General features: G+C 38.0%; 2 protein-coding genes across 6 annotated transcripts; both read left to right on the forward strand.

The window, feature by feature from the left end:
* Positions 1 to 562: 562 nt before the first annotated feature.
* mitd1 (MIT, microtubule interacting and transport, domain containing 1) lies at positions 563 to 5,199 on the forward strand. 5 transcript variants are annotated; one of them, XM_081368050.1, is made up of 8 exons: positions 563 to 606; positions 1,032 to 1,154; positions 1,229 to 1,330; positions 3,215 to 3,351; positions 3,456 to 3,542; positions 3,616 to 3,728; positions 3,827 to 3,887; positions 4,002 to 4,519. In XM_081368050.1, exons 2-8 carry the CDS (start codon positions 1,034 to 1,036, stop codon positions 4,020 to 4,022), a joined length of 642 nt encoding a protein of 213 aa, XP_081224176.1. In that variant the 5' UTR covers positions 563 to 606; positions 1,032 to 1,033; the 3' UTR covers positions 4,023 to 4,519. The 5 variants fall into 5 exon arrangements, with proteins under 5 accessions (XP_081224176.1, XP_081224173.1, XP_081224172.1 ...); XM_081368047.1 differs by having other exon boundaries at positions 576 to 606; positions 3,986 to 4,525; XM_081368048.1 differs by lacking the exon at positions 563 to 606 and adding an exon at positions 637 to 930 and having other exon boundaries at positions 3,986 to 4,525.
* Positions 5,200 to 10,814: 5,615 nt separating this feature from the next.
* Positions 10,815 to 21,718, forward strand: cracdla (cracd like a; the record flags this gene model as incomplete). The annotated part of the gene is made up of 9 exons (XM_081367392.1): positions 10,815 to 10,872; positions 10,987 to 11,116; positions 11,904 to 12,039; positions 12,189 to 12,350; positions 12,745 to 12,939; positions 13,705 to 15,163; positions 17,538 to 18,517; positions 21,321 to 21,426; positions 21,519 to 21,718. 9 exons carry the CDS (start codon positions 10,815 to 10,817, stop codon positions 21,716 to 21,718), a joined length of 3,426 nt encoding a protein of 1,141 aa, XP_081223518.1.
* Between the last annotated feature and the right edge of the window lie 1,036 nt (positions 21,719 to 22,754).

Raw genomic sequence — 22,754 nt, forward strand, 5'->3', positions numbered from 1 at the left:
TTACTCTTATCATATTTCTATAGGCCTACATTTTATGGGGTGAATGTCATATTAGCCTACACATTAGATAACCATACAGACAGACTGAGCTACTACCATACTACCATAGTACAGCACAACAACTTCTTACCACATCCAAACCTAAATAAACAGTAGTGAGTTAAAGTTAATAATCAATTGATATACACAGCAATAGAAGAATAGATGTTTTCTGTTATTTTGCTAGCATCTCTATTATTACTCAAACTTATATTTTCTCCCCAAAATATTTGTGGATTTAGTGCATTTATTTTTGCTACATTAGTGCTACCTATGCATTCATGTAAATGCATATGATGTGCTTAAATAGGCTGGTATAATAATGATAACATGAGCATTAGACTATTTAAATTAAATTTAAATGTTTCAAGTACATTTTGTGACAAATTAACAAATATGTGCATTTACTATTATAGTTTCAGTATATTTCGGGACAATAAATTATTGAACGATAATTTACAACGTAATAGACTAAACCATGCTATTGGCTTTTAATAATAATATGGACTTTTATAAGTGATCTGCGGTCAACGGAAACGGAAGTTGGTCCCTCAGCATAATAAACACGTAAGTAGGCATTCACATTTTAGTTCCTACGGGAAACGCACAGTGTAGTCTCTGATTAAAAACTGATTAGTTCGCTAAGAAAGTTGTTTTCGCGTTCGAGGACAATCGACGCGTCATTATTTTAGTTCGTTTTAAATAAGTAAATGTGCTTCCATTGATTTAGTGTAACATTGTTTCACGAAAGCCCACAACATTCGAATGTTTTCAAGGTTTTAATTTCTTGGATAGTGTTGACACTGTTGTGCTTCTCATGATTTTTCGAAAGGCATAAAGAACTGCAGACCTATTTGCTATGACTAACGTACACAATAACATACTGCACATGTAAGAATCACTGTCAGCCGGACTGTATTCTTCAGCACTGCTGCCTCTTCTGTTGCTCCATCCATCACAGAGAGTAAACATGGCTCATGATTTCCTCCCAGGCATGGAGAGCTCTGCTATCTCTGTCCTGAAGAGAGCTGTGGAGCTCGATCACAGCTCACGCTTTCAGGAGGCTCTGGTGTGCTACCAGGAAGGGATCCAGCTCCTGTTGGATGCCCTCAAAGGTATGGAAATGGTAAATGTGCTCTTTTGCTGATGGATTTAAATGTTACTCTGAATATAATCACTGTTTTCCTAGCTGTTAAAGATGACTCAAAGAAGGTCCACTACAGAGAGAAGATCAAGGGCTACATGGACCGAGCGGAACAGATCAAAGACCATGCGAACAAACTGAAAGAGGGTAAAGAAAGTGGTTTAAACCAGGAATTTTAAACTGGGCTCCAGGGGCCACAATAGAGTGCTAGTGTCAGTGCTAGGAAAAGTTACTTTTAAAAGACATGAAAGGTGTCCGTCAATAAACTGGAAAACAAAGTCACTTGATTTAGGCCTACTTGTTTGAAAAAGTAACTCAGATATTCTGTTGAAAATGAAAAAAAAAAAGCATTACTTTACTAGTTACTTGGGGAAGAAGTAATCTGATTACGTCTCGCGTAATCAACACTAGGGTAGTCTCAAGTAGCCAGACCTTCAGACTGACAGCAGAAGGTTTGGACTTCATAGAGGTGCATGACGTCACTTTGTAGGCCGATCGGCAGTTATCGTCACGCTGGTTCCCTTGACAAAAACCCAATAGGATTTTCCCACAGGCTTTTGGATTATCGCTAAAAACAAGCTCTGTGATCAACAAAAGTTTATGATACTTGCAAGTTTTGTCCATCAAGATATTATCACAGATGAACACAACTTTTATGAATTTTGAAGTCTAAATGCAGTCGCCAGAAGTAAAAAGCTAAAGGTAGGCTATAAGCGAACTACACCACGGTCCCACGAATTAAACGTCATCATCACTAAGCTTCCGACAACTCTTTCAGTTTTTATTTAAAAACATTTTTCCAGAACGTATGAGTTAGAATAGTTTATAAGAGCACAGTTATTAGCCAAATGAGCCTGTAAAAGCAGACTGAGTTTACCTGTTCAATGTAATGACGTTTAATGTCCCCGACAGCCTCTGTAGCCCCATTTAGCCACTTGTTAGCAACTGCCTTTTTCAAGACACGTAACAGCTTCAAAAAATCTCGAGTGGGGTAATATTGATGTATTTTATGTCATAGAATAAAACGTGAAAGTGTCTTGAGCTTGTGTTCACCACAGACCTTATTTCAGCCATTTAACCGAAACCCCATTAAAAAAACCCATTGACTTCAGGATGATGGAACCGGAAGTGCTAAAATGCTAACTCGCTTCCGCGTTTTGGCCTACAAAGTGATGTCATACCTGCACCACTCTATAGCAGCCTTCATTGGCCAAGGACCCCCCAGAGGCCGTCTGACTGACATGTAAAGCAACCAATCACAGTTCGTTTTGTGCCGCATCATGTTCAGGGGCGTCAAAATGTAACATCAATGTTCCTACAATAGCAGACCATCGTAAAAGTCTTGGACGCATTTTGTGAACTTCATATACTTCACATACTTTTATTCTTCCATGAGGGGTTTTGTTTCCAGGTGGACCGTTAAAAAAATAATTTCTCTTGGAAAATCCTGTGATCAAATGATGACTTTGAAACTCCAGAAAAAAGTTTATATAAAAACTGTAAAGTTGAAATAAAATTTATATAAAAACAGTGTAAAAAGTTTTTGTCTGTGGAAAAGTAAAAAAAAAAACTGTGTAAAAATATGTATGAAAATAAAAACATTTGATTAAAAAAAAATACCATTTTAATTTAAATAATTTAATGCCAACGAATACTTAACACATATTTAAGATATTACTTTTTAACAGTATAAATTGGGTGTCGAAAATATATAGCTGCCTTTTCAATTTTAGAGTGTGGATGATCATATTTGTGGCTCTGTGGCATCTAATTGATTGAACACCATAGCAACCACCCATAACACCTTAGCAACTGCCTAGCAACACCCTAGCAACCACCCAAAACACCCAAGCAACTGCATAGCAACCACCCAAAACACCTTACCAACCACCCAGGATACCCTAGCAACCAGCAGTGTCAAAACAGCAGTGCGAGTTTTGCCACTGCAAGCACCACTCACATTTTCTTCAGGAAATGTACATTCTAGTTAACCTTACTATTCATTTTTCTCATTGTCATCTCATCTGTCAGAGGGCAAATACCATGAGCAGATAAAGATAGCTGACAGTTCCACTGGTTTCAGCTATGAGTCCCTCTTTAAACCATACATCAGAGACGGACTGACTGAAGTCTGGGTGGAGGACCCCTATGTACGGCATGTCCATCAGGTAGAGACTACAGTGATGCTCTAGATTCAGGAGTCAGTAAAATGCTGAGATACTAAATAACTGTATTATAGAGTGAAACGCATTACAAATGTTTTGCTTTGCAGTTGTATAATTTTCTTCGTTTCTGTGAAATGCTGCTGAAATCTCCATGTCAAGTAAAGACGATTCACCTTCTGACCTCACTGGATGAGGTAAAGTTTTATCATTTTGTTCATCAGTGGTATAAGTTGACATACATTGGCTTAATCATGAGGGTTTTTTAAGGACCGCTCCGCTCCACAAACCAGTGCCCTGGCAGAAATAAAGCAGTCGCTGCAGTGTCAAAATATCTGTCTGGACATTCAGTACTCATCTACTATTCATGACAGGGAGATCAGGTACATCATTCTCATTGACTGTATATCACAGTAAACACACTGGGACATAATGTCTTAACATTGTCTGTATAATGTATATATTCATTTTGTTTCCTCAGGTTTAATAATGGTTGGATAATTAAGATCGGCAGGGGACTCGACTACTTCAAGAAACCAAAGGTACCATTCATTAAGCATTTATACCTCTGAAATGTTCTCTATTTGTGAGTGCTTGCATAATAGATACATGAACATATAAAAATGCTCTTTTTTTTAAGGGTCGCTTCTCTTTAGGATACTGTGATTATGATTTGAGAGAGTGTCATGAGACCACTGTGGACGTTTTTCATACTAAACACACTAAGAAGACTTCATCTTAAAATGCTTGCCTGTAAAGCTTCTCCACTGCCTGCCATATTTATGGGACTTCATTTCAAATGCAGTCCTCACACACCTACCTGCACGTCTGGAAATGTGCCTTTTGCTTTTTAATTATGCGGAAGAACACGTTTTTATTGCCTTTTTTATAATGTGCTGATATGTATTGCAGGGGAATATACATAGGCTCCTGAGACCTACTTGCTTCGTTACTTTATTCTGGTGTTTTTAATCATTCTACACACTGATATTGGTGTTTATTATCTAGTGCCTCTTGTAATTATGGTAAAAACCAAAGTTCAGTTGTAAATAAGTTAGTGTACTGTGTAAAATATGTTCGTCACCAGTATGTGTCCTAAATTAAAATGTTTTGTAAAGGGCTGTTGTTTTTACTGACTATGCTGATTTCGATTAAATATGTATGTATTCTGTACAACAGCAGCGCCATCCTGTGTTTAATGGGTGAACTTTCAGTCATCTTGTAAAAGCGAATGATTCGCCTTATATTTCACCTTGTGCTCAACGTCATGTGTCGCTTGATATGACGGTGTTTTTCCTCCACCGGCTCAGTTAAAGAGCAAGTGAATGCCAGAGATCACCTCGACTTCACTTTCTCCATGATTTACGTCAGCATGTGAGTTTACGCTATTATATTTAGATTTATATTAAGTTTTAGGACAGTAATGTTAGTTGTCGTGTTCATTTTGATTTTAGATATAGTTATAGTGGTTACTGTAAATTTTTGTTTAGTTTTGTTTGATTGAAACTTACTTAATATATGCTATTGTGACGTGCACAGTAATTTTACAAACGATATCCTATACTGTATTTTATGGCTTTTTGAGTTTAAAGTAATATTAAATGGGCCACTGTATATGGGACATTCAAACTATAACGCATTGCTGTTTGTGAAGGATAAGGACTGTTGTTGACTGATTATGTTGATTTTAATAACTGTAAATCTAAAGAAGAAGGTGTTGTGTTGGAGGCTATTTGTTTGCTTGGACTTGTTTGCCTGAGATGCTTCTTTTTGCCTGTCATATTCGAATCCATTAGTTACAATGAAAAACGCATGAATTCCCTGCAGGAGGAGATTAAATCTATAATCGCCCTTAATCTCGACTCGATATGTGCTCCTCATCTCAGTTCATGAAAAATATAGAGCGTTGTCTCTAAATAACACTATTCACCTCTCATTGGGACATACTGGAGTGGTGATGATCATGATGGGTGAATCTCATGAAACATCCAGGACATATTAAGATTTTATTTTTTATTTTTTTAATTAAGACATTATTTTCATGAGAATTAAGCACTATTGTACTGTAATACAATGTTAACCTATATATATATATATATATATATAGCCTACATACTGTATATATACGTTTTTGTTGTGTTTTAGTAATGAATTTAAAAAATGATATTGTATATGTAAACACTTCTATCTTATTTTTCTTGGGAAAGTCATGTGCTTAATTGTCATAAAATTGTCACACTGCTACTAATCTTAATAGTGGTAAAAAATATGATTTTGAAGTGAAATTTATGACCATGGACATGTTCTTCAGAGGTTTTGTGAGATTAACCCTGATGATGAAGATGATGATGATGATGATGATTTGACTACATGCCGCATGTGTAAATAATATTATACATATATAAAAAACAACAACTTTAAATTATTTGGGAGAGTTTTTTGTCACAATGAAAATGTAAATGCAACATTTAAACAAGACAACAATATAATATTCAAAATGTTTACAAAATATAAAACCAATATTTTGACCAACAAAACAATAACATCATTTATAATGAATAAATTGCATAAAATTAAAAACACATGACAACTTGCCCTGACATTCATGAAAAATACCCTAAATTCTTCATGATTCTTCCTCCTGACTGTGTTGTCTGAATGCTAGCGTGGTTTAATTCAGTTCACTTACCCAGCTGCTATTACAAAAACATGAATATTTTGTTATTTTAGTTGGAAGACTAAATTCACTAAAAATATTAGAATTTTAGAGATAGGAGTTTGAAACCAACATTCAAAACCTCTGCTGGAGGAAAAAAGCGTTTGTGTGACTGACTCAAAACCTTAGTTATTTACTGTATATAAATATACAGACACACACATAAAATGTAGGCTAGCACGTACACTAACCAGTGTGCAATGTGCTTTAAATATGTCCAAAGTATGTTATGTAGAATATTTGCGGCATAGACCACCCTGCTGATTAAGATGAAATGAAAAGTAAAATATAAATTCAAACTGGCTATAAATGTCTGAAACAATTTAGCATACAACGGTAATATATTTCCTTGTCCTGCAATAATTGGAGCAAATGAAGTGTCGCTTCAGCAGCAGTAAAATGTTTAAATGAGACACGTGCAGATTACGTTTGCATCCTCCTCAATATGCATATCTGAATATAAAAATGTAAATTGACAGATGGATTATATTAAAGGCCAGACGCATAATGTAGGCTGGCTGAAAGTCACCCAGATGCTGCGCTGACTTTTGTCCAGTAGGAGAAAAGGAGAGGGATTTGTGGCCAACTCTGGATCCTGACACAGATTTATGCCTGTATCTGGGGCAAAGCTGCTCTGTGTTTTGCAGAGTGCCGGATACAAAACGTTCAATCCTGAGATAATGGGTAGTTAAATGAGAGTGTCACAATTTTTAGGGTTAGAAAGTCAATGATGAAGACGTACATGCAGATGAGAATAATGGGCCGAGTACTTTTTTTTTTTTTTTGACAGCCAATTGTCTGTCATTTCTTTATCTCACCTTTTAAACGTTTCAAATAGGTTGTAGCCTACTTTCACAGTTACTTATAGTAACACGCAGGAGGGAGTTGAGAGCTCCTGTCGTTGTCAGTCTTCACAAGAAAATGAAGCACATCATCTGCTTAACTCCACTCTATTACCTAACTGTACAATTTTAAACATGCTTATGATCTCAGCACTGTAAACCCTAACGCTCAAAATAATTAATTGGTTTGAGTTGGACAAACTTAAATTAAACTAATTAGTTCAGTCAAATTAACTTTTATGAGTATTTAGCACTTTCTTTTTCTTTCAAGTTCACAGAACTGATATATTTTAAGTTAACTATTATTTCCACAATATTTTTTACTGTGATACATTTTTGCACGATTCTGTTTAAAAGAACTCTATTTATTTAAAATGGGAATCTTTTGTAACATTATGCATGTTTTTACTGTCACTTTTTGATCAATCGAATGCGTAAAGGGATTCATTTCTTAAAATAATTAACAAATGATATGGTAGTGTGTATATATATATATAAACTACCATATCAATTTTTTGCTTAGCAACCTTTAAATGGAATGTGACATTGTTTAAATGATTTGCATACAAAAACTGAACTACTCTGACGTGTTGATGCAAATGTATCACACAGCTAGATGACAGTTGTTCGTTGTCTTAGTGATATTTTCAACATTCTCTTATCATTTACAAACACAAGAGGTATATCAGACGTGATGCTCTGGCTACCTGCAGTAGGCCTGACTGACTCTGTTCATTTTTGACCAAATAGCTTTCTTATGCTTATTCTAACAGCACACACACTCTCTCTCTTGCTGGTCTAGTGCTGGTGGTGTGTTATGTTGTCTTCATCAGCTCTGCATTCGGCCAGCGCTGCTCCAAATCTGTTTAGTGTTTTGTAAAGGGCTTAAGCGTGCAGGAAAAGCATGTATTGGAAATGTAACAGTTTGACAGTCAGTGTGTTTCCAACTCCTGATTAACAAACATCGATGCTGCTCTTTGTCAGAGCCTGCTTGTCCTTTACCTCTTCCTTGCTTTCTCTTCTGCCAGTTCCTATCTGGATTTTGCTCTTGCTCCAAGTTCCTCCATCTCTCTTGCATGTTTGTGACTGGGGAAGAACTGTCATGGTTCATTGGATGTAAGGACATGTGTTTCCGTTAAAAACAAGAACAAAAGCTAAATAACACAGAAAAGAGGAAAAAGAAGGATTCTCACTGACAAAGTAAGTATTTTTTTCTTGCTTAATATTATTTGAAGTATTATGCTTTGTTGTCTAGGGCAATCACAGTATATCATCGTTCATAGCTATTATTCTGAATATAAAATATGAAATACTTAAACAGTAAAGTCAATCATTAGTATTAATGTACACTAATTTCAAAAGTTTGGTGTCAGTAAGATTTATTTTTAAAGAAGTTAAAAATGGGGGGGGGGGGATGTATTGCAGTTTCCACAGAAATATGAACTGTTTTCAACATTGATAATTAGAAATGTTTCTAATGCACCAGATGAGCATATTAGAATGATTTTTGTGACATGTGACACTGAATACTGGAGTAATGATGCTGAAAATTCAGCTGTGCCATAACAGAAATACAATACATTTTAATAGAATTACATAAAAGAAAACAGTTATTTTAAATTGTATTAATATTTCAATTTTTATCAAATTAATTTAGACTTGAGCATAAGAGACTTTTTTCAAAAACATTAAAGCTACACTGTGTAGGATTTTCTCCCATCTAGCGGTGAAATTGTTTATGACTACCAACTGAATATTACTTTCTAGCCCCTCCCATTCCGAGGGCGTTTTAACTCCTACGGTGGCCGTATTATTTCAAATCTGCCGGCAGTCGTGAGTAATCTCCCCCTCGCATTCGTCACGGTGCCACTGAGTGTCAAAACGCGAAAGGCGAAGCTTGAATTTCCAGGTATTTCCCTCTTTGGCTAATGTATTTTCAAGATGGAGGCGCAACATGGGTGCCGCCATTCGAGCGACTCGCTCGTATGTATTCTAAATGGCAGATTCTACGCTTACGAGAATACTTGATTAGTTGGTATAAGTAATTACACATTAATGAGCACATCATTTTGAAAGAACAAAGTGTTTTTTGCTAAGAATCAACTTAAAAAATTACACAGTGTGGCTTTAAAATCTTAAATCTTACCCCAAACATTTGAACCAATGTAACAAGGTTAGTTTTTGGTCCCCTTTCTGCCACTGCGAACAGTTTAAGATTATTCTGTAGTTGTAGGATTAGTGCTCAGGGAATTCTAACAGTGATCTCAATGAAATGTCTTCCAGCAAAGCTTATCTTCATATTCCATGTGATCTGGATGCTACTTTTTGATAAGGCAGTGACTGCTTCCACTAAGGAAAAATGGCACATGTTGACTAGGGATGCACAATATATCGACCGCCATATCGGTATCACCTGATATATGTTCATATTTAACGTTATCATTATCGGCCTGATAAGAAAATTTGGCCGATATATTAAAGTCGATAAATAATAGATTATTTCTTTCAGCTAAGACACTTCAGGTGTACACTGTTCACCATGATGGTTTGGATGAATAGCTTGAAATATGATTGTGATCACTTTAAAAAAAAGAGGAAAATACAGTTCAGTGCAACATGTCTGCAAATAGGCTACATAAAATTATAATGAAAACTTGTGTTCTTGGGAAATGGCTTTTAATAGTGAGACTTTTGTTTTTGTAATCAGCCTCGCAAAATGTATATAATATCAGTTATCGGCTTTCAGTTATAAAGAATTACCGGTTATCGTATCGGCCAAAATGTTCATATCGGTGAATCCCTAATTTTAACAATTGATCACATACTGTACATACCGAGTTTTTTTTTTTTTTTTTACAATAGACAGCAGATGTCAGATTAAGGGAAGGACTCGGTGAACTTTGCATGTTTTTTTTCTGTTAGTGCATATCTGCATTATCAAGGCATGGTCAGTGATAAGAAAGGTTTGTTGTCATAATAAAGGATACAGACGCACATAAGAGTGAAATAAGTGTGACGCACATTGTCCAAAATAAGGACACAGTCTCACACATTTCAGTTCATTTCCATGTGATCAAGACAACTGGTTCCTGGAGGAACTCAGAGGGGTTGGAAACATTTTTGACATGAAGTGACTGTTTTAATTTTTCTTGTCCGTGCTGCACGGTTCAGTACAGTAGCACGGTTTCTAAATAAAAATGACTGTTTGACAATGAGGAAAGATTACCACTAACTAAATAAATAATATGAATCTTGCCTGAGTGCTAATGGTAGGGCACTTGCCTAAGGTTACTGACCACTGACTTAAAGCAGTATGCTTTTCATAATATGCTTCATGTGATTCATACATTTACTGTTCAATAGTATATACTGTCACATGATCCTTCAGAAATTATTCTAATATATTGATTTGCTGCTGAAGAAACATTATTATTTATTTTAAAAGCAGTTGTGCTGCTTAATATTTTTATATTTTAACAGTGTTCTAAAGTAACACATAATTGTCGGTATAGTGCAGATGAAAGCACTAGTCATGGAATATATGACTGCAAAATAAACCTTTGGTCTCTGGGTTGAGAAAAGCATTCTCTTATCAGATACATATCGCAGGCAGAGAGAATTTAGCCTCGTTGCCACATCAGAGATATAACGTTTCTCAAGTATTTCGCATTTCATACTCTTCTGCTGTTCTCCTTTGAAGAACAAGTCTCTTAGTTTGTTGTGAATGTAAGAAAAACAGTTAATAGTTAATAATTATCAAACTGTAATTTTCTATTCTTTTACCATTCTTGACTAGAACATTTCCTTTGACAATTCCAACTGACGATTTCCCAATTTCTTTTTCACTCCTCCTCATTCTATCTTATCTGATTTCTGTGTAACTGTCCTCATTAACAGCTGTACCGGTAAAGATGAATGTTCCGGAGGCTTCAGGAGACCCAGAGGGAGAAGCCAGTGATGACTTAACAGGTCAGAAGACTGTTCTAAAAATGAATAAATCAGCATATGTTTGTCTCTTTTATTTCACCGAGCTTACTGCAATAAAGAAAAATAAGATAAAGGGATGATATGTTTGATGTTTAGGAAGGAAAAAGTCTAGGTTAAAGTCTTTTAAGTCACGCCTGTTTGGGAAGATAAGGAGGAAAGAGGAAGACGGTGCTATGAAGCAGAGCCAGTCTGAAAGTGATATCACATGGGGTGTGGAAGATTCAGAGTAAGTGTTCAGCATGACTTAAGAACACTCACATATGCATGGTGTCACTTTGAAACCACTTAAAGCTCTGCATGATTTGATGATCCCTTGTGTGCTTATTTTATCGAATGTGCATTTGTAGTTTACTTCAAATCTTTAAAGTATGTTTTTTCTAAAAACTGTTTTTGCAGATAACAGAATATTAATGAAATAAAAGGCCTCTTAAGTGTACTTAAAGATGGTTGACTGCACTTTTAAAAGTTTAACTTTAAAATACATTTTAAATCATGGTTTAATACTCTTTTGTTGTGCTTTAAAGAAGTACACTTATTTTGATGTTTACTAACATACTAGCACACTTTATGTACTTTATTTATTTTAACTGTTGTTTTTTTATTTGATATTACAATCAAAGTTAATATATTTTAAATCTACTTAATTGCATCATTCATCATTACAAATGTGTAATTACAAATGTATTTAAATACATGACTTAAAAGTTTCAATAGAATGAAATTTAAGTACATTTTAGTTTACCAAATGCTTGTCAGTACATTCTGCAGGACACTTTAACCATATTTCAAAGACAACGGTAATTATGTAAAAAAGTGCCTACTTTAGTGGGTCAAAGAAAAAGCTAATTGAATTTAATATAAATTTAAACTACAATATATTTCCTTTATTTGCAATTAACATGAAATTAAGTGCCAAAAAACATTACATTCAGTTCCTACTTAAGTATATTATTTTAAAATTATATTATTTCCCCAATAAGTTCCTCTTTGCTTCTTGCATCTTTTCTTCAAAGCTGCTCCAAAGGCATGCTGGGATCTCGGGCATTTTCACATGACAGCATTTTTCAGGCAGAGCACAGTCATTCAGACACTGAACCGATAAGAATTCTGTCTCAAGAGAACATTCATGGCAAAATTCAAGTTCTTCGGGTGAGTACATGCACAACTCGGGAACGTTTTTTCAAGCTTAATTATCGCACACTTTTTAAACACACATCAATGTGATAGAAGTGTTTCAAATAGTTTTTATTCATTTATGAATACAATGAAGTTGAAAGGTCATTTTTTCGGTTGAACAGATGACACTCCAGCAGCAGAAGATGCATTTAGGCCCTCCCTCCCTTCTGTTGCCCATTAAACGTCGTGAAGACTTAGGTGGAAGTTCGGAAGATGACGGCTTTCCTCGTAGCCCCCCTGAAGTGTCCCGTGGTGAAGGACTGTACATCAGCATATCGAACAAGGTGCTTGTACTGTAATATAGCAGCAGTATCCAGATCTTTATTTTGATGTAGTGTATTGTAATATATGTATGTATCTGTGTAAATGGTTATAAATCTGCACAGCTTTGGCCTTTCTGACTAAACAATCATTGATCAGACATCTGCATAAGTTTGTGATTAAACCTATTATCCATTTTGTGTGGATACAAGTGTGGATACTTATCCTCATTCCAGTCTAAATATGATGTAAACTTCCATGTCTTTGTGTTTGCATTTTTATGTCCCTCGCCATTTCCCCTCTGTGTTGACATTATGCCTGTCATTCATTCATCTATTTCATGGCCTAAATGTGAATGATTTATTTGGTCTAAAATATTGTCTAATGTTTAATTGTGTGCTTCTCTTCCCCTTCCAGGCCTCTTCACAGCCTCTCTCTCCTCGTCCTATCAGCCCTGCACCCCTTTCCCCACTTGCCCCTGGCTCAGGGGTTGACTTCAGCACCCCTCCACAGTTCACTTCCCTCCTGGACAACTCTGCTGCCCGTCACCGTATGTCCCTGAAACCTAAGAACCAAAGGGCCAGTGCCAAGAACAAGAGGGTAATCACTACAGTGAGTATTTTTCATGGCTCTTTCTAAACCAATTATCTATTTCAGTAAAGCGCTGTTGCAGTGATGATGTATTTTTGTAGGCATTACCCTGGTTCCCTTGACAAACCCAACAGGATTTTTCCATTGGCTTTTTAATTATTGTAGAAAATAAGCTCTGTGACCATCAAAGGTTTATGATTCTCACACATTTTGTTCATAACGATAATCTTTAAATGAACAGCACTTTTACATTGAATTTTGAAGCCTAAATGTAATCGGCAGTAGTAAAAAGCTAAAGTTAGGAAATACACCACAGCATCAGACTTCAAGTCTTTCGAGCATTATTTGAAAAGTTGTAACGTTTGAATTAAAATAGTTCGCAAGAGCTTGATTATAAACACAGCTAGGTTGTAAAAGCCATAACGACGTTTAATGTATAACCTGATACCCCGATAACCTGTTTAACATCCCATTAGCCACTTTTTTTTTCAAGACATTTTTTTGAAAACTTAAAAAAATCACGACTAGTATTACTGATGTATTTTTTGTCAGAGAACAAAACTTGAACATACCACAAGCTTGTATTAAACACAGACCTTATCCAAAAACCCATTGTCTTCAGGATGATGGAACCAGAAGTGCAAAAATACTGTCTCATTTCTGAGTTTTACAACTTATCCTTACAGCACTAATGGGTTTTTCTTTTCCATATAACAGGTCATATTTAATAGATTTTCCTAAAGATATTTACCAATTGTTTCCTCTCACCCCGTATTTCCTATGCAGACTGGAAGCAGAGCACGATCTGAGAGTTTGAACAATCTGGACTGTTCATTGACTACGAGGGAGGAAGAGGAAGGGCTGGCTCTCGTAAAAGAGATACCTCGAGCTCACTCTTATTCCTCTCAGGTCTTGCGCCCAGGGGGGAAGTTTATGGCTTCACAAATCAAGAGTTTTCCAGTTTCACCTTTAATATCTCTGCAGACTGCTGGAGATAGTAGACAAGTTTCTGCTGAGCCTGAGCTTGAGAGAAAAATCCTGTCCACATCACCTCCGAGCCCTAGCCTAAGAGATATGACTCCAGTTGAGTCACCAGTAGCCAAACTGCCAATCCCAGTGGTGCCAATTGATAGAAAGGGAAAAGGAGAAATAAGTGAGATGCTCAATAGCTCCAAACTTCTCAAGAACAGCCAAAGTAACCTTGTGTCAACTGTAAGCCCAACTGTAAGACCAAATGTGACTACCACACCAGAACCGAGTCTTGTGAAAGATGAGAAGTCTAAAGCTATGCTAATACAAAACAAGATGGACACATTGAGCAAATATAATGTTCAGAATGTAGTAAATATAGAAAATCGTCTGGCCTCTACTTATGCTCCAGGCAACGTGTTTTGTGGAGTAAATCTAAGACCATCATCTTTGCGGCGAACTGTACCATCTACAGATGAAAAACAAGAGTCCAAGACTCCTCAGCCAGTCAGCACAGTGTTGGCTGTTAGTCAGGAAGATCACTCTCAAACTGAATCCATAAAGCACCAGAGAACTGTGTCTGGATCATTCCAGTTCAATGTCTCCTCAGACAAGAATCAAGAGCGGCCGAGAACTGCAAGCTTCACTGGAGTAGTTGGGCAAGCTGGACTGAGCAAAGAAGCTACTGAACCTACTAAACCTTCTTTAAATTTCAAGATAGAGCGGCAGGTAAGTTCACAAGTTGAGAAAAAAATAAAAGACCCATATGCTAACTTACCACCAGCATCAAAGAAGGAAGACAAAACAGACTTTGATCCAGTGATACCAATAAAAGAGGGGAGTCAGGACAACAAGATACAGGAGATTGGTGTAGAAGCTACTGAGGAAGAAGTAGAGGAGTTGGCAAAAGAGGCATTTGAGGATGTGATGGAAGACATGACGGCGGGAATAGAGAGGGAGACTACAAATGCATTTGGAGTGAAGCTTCGCTCTACCTCTCTTTCGCTAAAATTTCGTTTAGACAAATCTCAATCAGAAGACAAGGCAAAATGCCACAGTGTTGAAGTCAATTTGCTGACTCCACCTCTGGCCTCACAGTCTGATTCAACCAGCTACATAAAAGCTGAAGATCAACACACCAGCCTAAGACTCCATGCTAAACTCAAAGACCCTTTTCTCCAAACCGATGAGTCCTCAACCTCAGTTCAGTCCTCCAGTTCACCACCCAGGGGTTTCTGTAGAGACAAAGAGAGAGCTGGCTTTCTCAGACATGCTGGTGAGTTTCTTTTTGTGGTTTTCCATGGTGCTTTAAGATTAATCCTCTGAACTACTTAGTTTGCAATTACAACAAATGTGAACAGCTACATATCTTATGAGGATGATGTTCCAGGTCATACCAGGAATCAGTCGGTGTGCTTGTCTGAGTCAAAGCATTTAGAAAGCTGCTTTGTTCAAATGTTTAACTGTGCCCATCTGACTCTGTCTGTAATTACACTGATAGTGGTTACTCAACTGAGTAAACAAATGGCAGATTGTGCTCATACATCTATGTTCAAGTTATACCTCTTCTGATCAAACTGACAAATGACTTTACTAAATCATTAAACCAATAAAGTCTGTATTATCTTTATTCCTTATTAATGATATGTCAATTTTAATATTATTCAAAAAGAGTAGCGATAAGCAAAACAGCACAGTGAGTAGTGATACATGATTATTACAAAAATAGCTAGGGAGTCGTAAATAATTTAAGGATTCTGGTTTCTTAATGCTTCATTACAATCCAATAATTGTCCTAAACTATAAAGATTGAGGTAACATATTTAATTTTGTAAATATTTTGGAAAAGAACTATACAAGATGTATAGGATGATGTGCTATTATAGGAAATAAATAAAAACATTAGCTAATTTAGTTGTTATAGCACAAAATGTCAAATATTAAAAGAGGTGTAAGTTGGCCCCTACCTGGAGTAAAAAGCACAGGAAATTAGTCAATTACAGGCTGATCTTGAATCTACCCTTTCTGTCAAAAATTCTAGAAAAGGCAGGATCCTCACAACTTTGTTCCTTTTTAGAAATAAATGGTAGGCTATCTGTGATGATTTCCAGTCAAGATTTAGACTGTATCACACTAAGACTGCTCTCATTAGAGTTACAAATGACTTGCTCTTATCATCCGATTGTGGCTGTATCTTTCTATTAGTGTTACTGGATCTAAGTGCTGCATTTGATACTGTCGACCACAACATTCTTTTGAATAGACTATGAAACTATGTTGGCATAAGTGGAATTGCATTGGGATGGTTTAAATCATATTTATCTGACCATTATCAGCACTAAATGAAGAAATGTCAAATATATCTCAAGTTCTGTAAGGAATACCGCAAGGCTCAGTACTAGGACCGTTGCTTTTCACCCTGTACATGCTACCCTAAGGAGATATCATTAGGAGGCATGGCATTACGACAAAACTTACCAATTCACAAAATTAACAGAATGCACAATTTGAATCATTAACTACTCTTAGTACAATGAGTAACTGCACTGATTTAATTGGAAGCTGTGTTTTTGATACACTGAAACATATCAGCTCATAAGAGTCCTTATTTTTGCAGTCAGGATACACTAATGGTCACATCAATGGAAGCGGGTGTGTGTGAAAACCATTTATGGAACCTATCCTTGTTGGATATAGTATTTTTTTTTTTAAGTCGGCATGAAACGGGAATTATAATAGAGTAGTGCAGGTATGACGTTACTTTGTAGGCCAACCGGCAGTTAGCATCACACTGGTTCCCTGGACGAAAACCCAATAGGATTTCCCATAGGCTTTTGGATCATCGTTAAAAAAAGCTCTGTGATCAACAAAAGTTTATGATACTTGCACTTTTTGTCCATCAAGATAATTTACACAGATGAACATACATTTTTTTTTTAAGCCTAAATGCAGTCAAAAACTACCCCACGTCGCACGAATTAAACGTCACCATCACTAAACTTCCGACAATTATTTCAGTCTTTATTTAAAAACATTTTTTCCAGAACGTATGAGTTAGAATAGTTTATAAGAGCACAGTTATTAGCTAAATGAGCCTGTAAAAGCGGACTGAGTTTACCTGTTCAGTGTAATGACGTTTAATGTCCCCGACAGCCTCTGTAGCCCCATTTAGCCACTTGTTAGCAACTGCCTTTTTCAAGACACGTAACAGCTTAAAAAAATCTCGAGTGGGGTAATATTGATGTATTTTATGTTGTAGAATAAAACGTGAAAGTGCCTTGAGCTTGTGTTCACCACAGACCTTATTTCAGCCATTTAACCAAAACCCCATTAAAAAAAACCCATTGACTTCAGGATGATGGAACCGGAAGTGCTAAAATGCTAACTCGCTTCCGCGTTTTGGCCTACAAAGTGATGTCATACCTGCACCACTCTATAGTCTCTCCTTGTGTATATTCAAATTAAACAATTAAAAAAAAAATTGGGATGCACCTATAGAATCTTTAGCTTTGTTTGAGAGTCTTACCTAATTTAACATTCACCCATGTTACCCATTTTGGTTAGATCACCTCTTTCCATGCAAATGGGTGGTTTCGACTGAAATAAGCTGCATGGCATTCTGATAAATAGATATTCTTATGTATTTTCAGAACCTCCTCAGCCCTTACCATCAGCCAGCAAAGACACTAAGATTGTACCTTCACCCCCAAAAGAAGGTACAGTCCTGCCTCGAGAAGAGACTACAGCAGTGTCCTCTCAGGAGAACACACCAACATCTACGGCTTCAGAGGTGTCCTGGATGGAGATGGCCAGAGAGAAGACCAGAAGTCTGCAACAGCTTTTTACCAGTAGACTGCCTGAGTTTCCTAGCTTGCAATCACGACCAGCAACCTTGACCACAACACAACCACAAATGCAAACATCCACTTCACCAATTCAAGCCAATCCAAGAATCGCTCAGAACATTACAAGCCAGCCGACAGCTACACAACCTCCTTTGAGACCTACAGAAACAAAACAACTGCCATCTGCACAGCCATCTGGAAGATCCACACAATCTACCACACAGTTCACTCCAAAGCAACCTCACACTACAGCATCAACAAGCCAAACTTCAACTAATTCAACTCAGACAACCACTAGTCAATCTCAAATAGAAAGTACCAGAGAAGTCCAGTTTCAGTCCAAAGCTCAAATTTGTAATTCAACAACAAAACCAACTCAGTCTACAGTTACATGTACATCAAACGTACAATCCACCACTCAAGCCGTACTCACGGCATGTGCACAAGCATGTGCACCACAGTCATCACCACTGCGAGCAGCATCACAGACCCCCACACAGGCAATACTGCGTCCCACACCTCCCCCAGGTTACCCACATTTGTCATCAAGCCCTAAGTTAACATCCCACCTAGTCTCCCAACAGTCTGCCAATACTGTGTCAAAGGATCAGCCTCAGAATGAGGGGGGAGAGCCCACCGTAATCTCAGGGAAAGCTGAGAGGGCCTCTGTGCCTCAAGGCAAGGGGACCGGGCATGAGGATGGCAGACCAGTGTGGGCAGCAGGATTAGGAAACAAGACCTCACTGGTGCAGCGCTGGGAGACTCAAACAACTGTTGCAACCAAGGTATCATATACAGTATTATATCTCCAAACACACTCGATTTTTTCAGTCATATATAAGCCAGAGAGTAAACTGATTCAATCACGTACATTGGTTTCACATGATGGAAACATGTTATCTCTACTCTGTTAACACAGATGGCTTCACTGCACATTTGATGTGAGTGTATGTTTTGACTTGAGACTGGCGGGCGTGGACACGAGCTTGCACTGTTGCATCAGTAGAGGATTCAGTAGAGCATCAGTTCACTGGGAGCAACACCTGTGGTGGCATTAGGTTTTCAGAAGTTTCAGAAGTCACAGAAGTTTTCCAGGGCTTACCCTCCAAGCTTGCCGTTTAAACACAATATTTCAGGACAAGGTTCATGCACTCCACAGCCTTATTAGCTTGAGGGAAGTAGAGGGAGGCACGGACATGTTTTATATTCCTGTTTGCAAGAAAATAATCAGTAAAGGCAAGGGATGTAAATTGTACACAATTGTCAGTCACAATATCCATAGGGTTGCCAAAATGGCTAAATGTTATAGCAAGAAAGTCAGTGACAGTATCAGTAGTTACATTGCAGGTAAAAGCTATTTCTGGCCACTTGCTGTGATAGTCAACTAAAGTGAGTGTATACCTCCTGCAATCCCAGGTCCCTAACTCGAATAGGCCGACAATGTCTAGTCCAAACTTTTCCCATGGATACAGGGATATGGGCACCACCAAGCAGTATGGACCTCTAAAACCAGGTTGTCTGGTACTGCAAGTTCATCCCTGACATGAAAGTATGATGCCAGCTCAGGTGGAAGGTTTTTCTTGTTTTTAGGCCAGCCTGTAAGTAGTTGCTACCATAGTGCTGTTAGTTCAGGGCAAGCAGCACAACAGAGCAAAGGGTTCAGCAGAAAGTAGTGCCACCATATCAGGTTTGATGGCAGACTCAGAACCCTCACAGGCGAGGCGGGCAAGGGTAAGCGTGAGAGGCAGTGTGCTGTGACTTTCAGATCCTGGTGTGTACAACACTTCATAGTTGAAGCAGAGCAGGCGTGCAGACCATGGCCCTGTCTCAAATGGCACACTTTAATGTGCATTTTCGGTCTTGTGTACTTACAATGGCTGCCGCGTGCGCGTGTCCGTGAAGTATACGAGTCCATAGGATGTCCCATTTGTCATTTTAGATTTCAGAACTTCTTCCCCACAGTCTAAGCGGCATAACGTCACGAAAGTGCGGACTCATAAGAAGACGCAAGTGTTTATGGTGCCATTTGGGACAGGGCCCATCTCGTAATGCGCATTCCAGCACGGCCCATACCTTTAGATACCAACAGAGTAGTTACTGCTTGATGATCCGTAAGAAGGTTGAACCTACGGCATCACCAAAAGGTTTGCCACCGCTCCACAGCCCAGATGTAGGCTGGAGTTTCTTTCTCTACTATGGCATACTTCCGCTCTGCTGCTGTGAGAGAGCAGGGCGGAAATGCTATGGTACCTCAGAACCCTTAGCATCAATCTGCGTTACCACAGCCCCTATTCCATAGTCCGAAGCATCACAGGTTACAAAAGTATGAAGTGCCAGATCAAAGATTGCCAGAGCTGGGTTGTTCACAATGAGCTACTTCAATTTCTCAAAGCTTTTCTATGCGTCCATGACTTGACTTTCTTTAACCATGCCCTCAGTGCCTTCACCTCTAAAGAGTAGTTTGGCACCAACTGCAAATATCAGGATGCCAGTCCTAAGAATTAGCGTATTTTGGCTGGATCTGTAGGGGCTGGTGCTATCCTAGCCTGAATGTGACAGTGGTTGGGTAGCAGGCCTTGAGCAGTAAGAGTGTGTACCAAGTAAGGAAGGCTTGAGCAACTGAACCTGCATTTCGCTTGATTCAATGTGAGTCCTGCATGCCATTGTGTTGTTAAAACAGCCTGCAGGTTGCGATCATGCTGGGATGCAGTGCGTCCATGCACATTCACATCATCCAGGTAGTTCTGGACTCAGTATTGTATGATTTTTTGAAAAGCTGCCAGTGCCAAGGCCAAGGCGACGCCCGCATGCTCGATGATGCCTGTAAATGGTGTAGTTCTCTGGAAACTGAATTTCTACCTGATAAGGGAAGGCTATACAGGCTGTGCTGACTCTCTTATTTTTACCTGATGGACAAAGCACTTGCTACAGGGCAATTTTGAGCTTTGGCAAAGGGAGAGCTAGGCCCACAACGGAAGCAACTACGATTGGACTGTGCAGTAGACAGTGATTGCGTTTTACTCGCTGATTTTCCGTGGTATTTCCGATTACATCATGGCGCACCATGCGGAGCGGGTTTAATCTTGTACACATCCTGCCGCATCTCTGTTTGACCGGCTAACAGCATTGCGTTCTTCACTGTTAACTGTAACTGTAGCAAGAGTTGCTTGCAAATGCGTGCTGAGGATGCTTTCTCCTCTTATTGATCCCGTATCATCTCGTCCATTCGATCGCTGAATGAGCACGTTGTCTGAATTGTGTTGTCTGAATATTGCGTTTGACTTTGACTACAACATTCCTAGCAGGCTGAAAATGTTACTCTAATGCTTTGAAAGCATCGGCAACATTCAACCCCTAGTAGTACTATGGCACTGTAGAAGAAGATAATGTTTCCTCTCCCTCTGGCCTGTGATCTCCAGTGGCATCGATGGCGACAAGATCATTTTCAAACCTCTTCCGCCAAGTATGAATCTGTTATGAGGACGGACCCAGGCATGGCAACAACAAAAAAAATCACAATATCTAGTACAGTTGTGTATATTCTGTTTTGTGAATAGTTTCAGATCTCCTTTTTACTTATTTCAATAGACGGGTGAGCAGCAAGCCACATCAGAGTCCCGAAGCCCATCTCAATCAACAATTCCTCTCAGACCGATCTCAAAAGTCTCAGGTACAAGCACAGGATTCGACCCAAGTATGCCAATGCGTAAGTGTGAGATACAATATGAGTTTTACATGATCGCTACAATTCAGTTATATGCTCATACTTGGTGTTGATATTTCTAGAAGCATCAGTCTCTTCTGTTCCCTTGAGGCAAACAGACAGAGAGGATAAATGGCAGCAGAAACCAGTGCCACAATCATCATCACCTTCATCGTCTCCATCATCATCTCCTCTGCAGTCTGTTCGGGACAGTGCCCAACCATCCTGGATGGAGCTGGCCAAGAGGAAATCCATGGCATGGAGTGATAAGACTATGGACTAAACAAAAAAAACATTATAAAAACATGGAGGAAGAGTTAACAAGTGCAAGGTTGAGTCTGTGTATACAGTTGAAAAGGAGGATCTGAGGACATTTTCATACTGAAATTGAATCCAAAGAATTGTACTCAAGTTATTGGTTTGTTGATGTTAAGCAGTGTGGTCTTGATGAACCACTATTGGTTTTGTAAATTCTGAAGGAAAACTTGAACATTCAGCAGTCATTCATCTCAATACTGTTTGCCTTCTAAAACCTTCTCTTGTGAGCTGCTTGCATTCCCTCCATGTGAAGTATGAATGTATGCACAGAAAATAGGTACCAACACTTTGGTAATGAAACAAAATAAAAGGGAGAAGTATACTGTGAGCAATGAGGCCACATTCTCTTGCAACACTGGTTAACATCTTCTGGTTAACAGCACAACAGAACACAGTGAATGTAGAAATGAGAAAAACAAATTCAGGTTCAGACTCAAGCAAAAGCACCCTGGGTGCTCATGAATAGAAAAGGATGGTATGTTTTAATCACTCACACGTGTGCAGACACATACATGTACAACTATAGAATTGTCTCCCATGTGATATGTTGCTCATTGTTTCTCAGGTTTAACCATTGTTTTCTTGTGAAAATGTTGTTTGAGTATTCATTTATTGATTGTTTCCTTTCCAATTACACATTTTATTTATTTCCATGAATTCCATCCAATAGTTTGTATATGTATTGAGACATCATATCACCTGTTAATTTTCGGACACCAATTAGATGTCTGTTCTTTTATGTTAAATGTTAAATGATGTAGCTGTAAAGAATAAATCAAATTACTTCAGGCTTGCTTTTGAAAATACCAACTTAGGCCAATAAATTCAACGTACTAAAGTGACTTGTGATTTGTAGTGTATCATAAAATCTATATAAACACAACAAAATAAATATTGTTTAAAAATAAAAATGAATATGATCTACTTTAAGAGACACTTTCAGGATTTTTCATTTCTGTTTTTTACAATTACCACATTTGAAATGGCAAATTACCAAACTA

The sequence above is a fragment of the Scardinius erythrophthalmus genome, assembly GCF_964197995.2.
Source record: "Scardinius erythrophthalmus genome assembly, chromosome: 6".
NCBI classification, from domain to species: domain Eukaryota; kingdom Metazoa; phylum Chordata; class Actinopteri; order Cypriniformes; family Leuciscidae; genus Scardinius; species Scardinius erythrophthalmus.

What these genes read in the sequence shown, in the direction of transcription:
- mitd1 (XM_081368046.1), top strand. Translation starts at nt 1,010, where the DNA reads ATGGCTCATGATTTCCTCCCAGGCATGGAGAGCTCTGCTATCTCTGTC. An exon ending in ATGTACGGCATGTCCATCAG is followed by an intron (nt 3,352 to 3,455) that starts GTAGAGACTACA and finishes TTTGCTTTGCAG; the next exon opens with TTGTATAATTTTCTTCGTTT. An exon ending in TTCTGACCTCACTGGATGAG is followed by an intron (nt 3,543 to 3,615) that starts GTAAAGTTTTAT and finishes GGGTTTTTTAAG; the next exon opens with GACCGCTCCGCTCCACAAAC.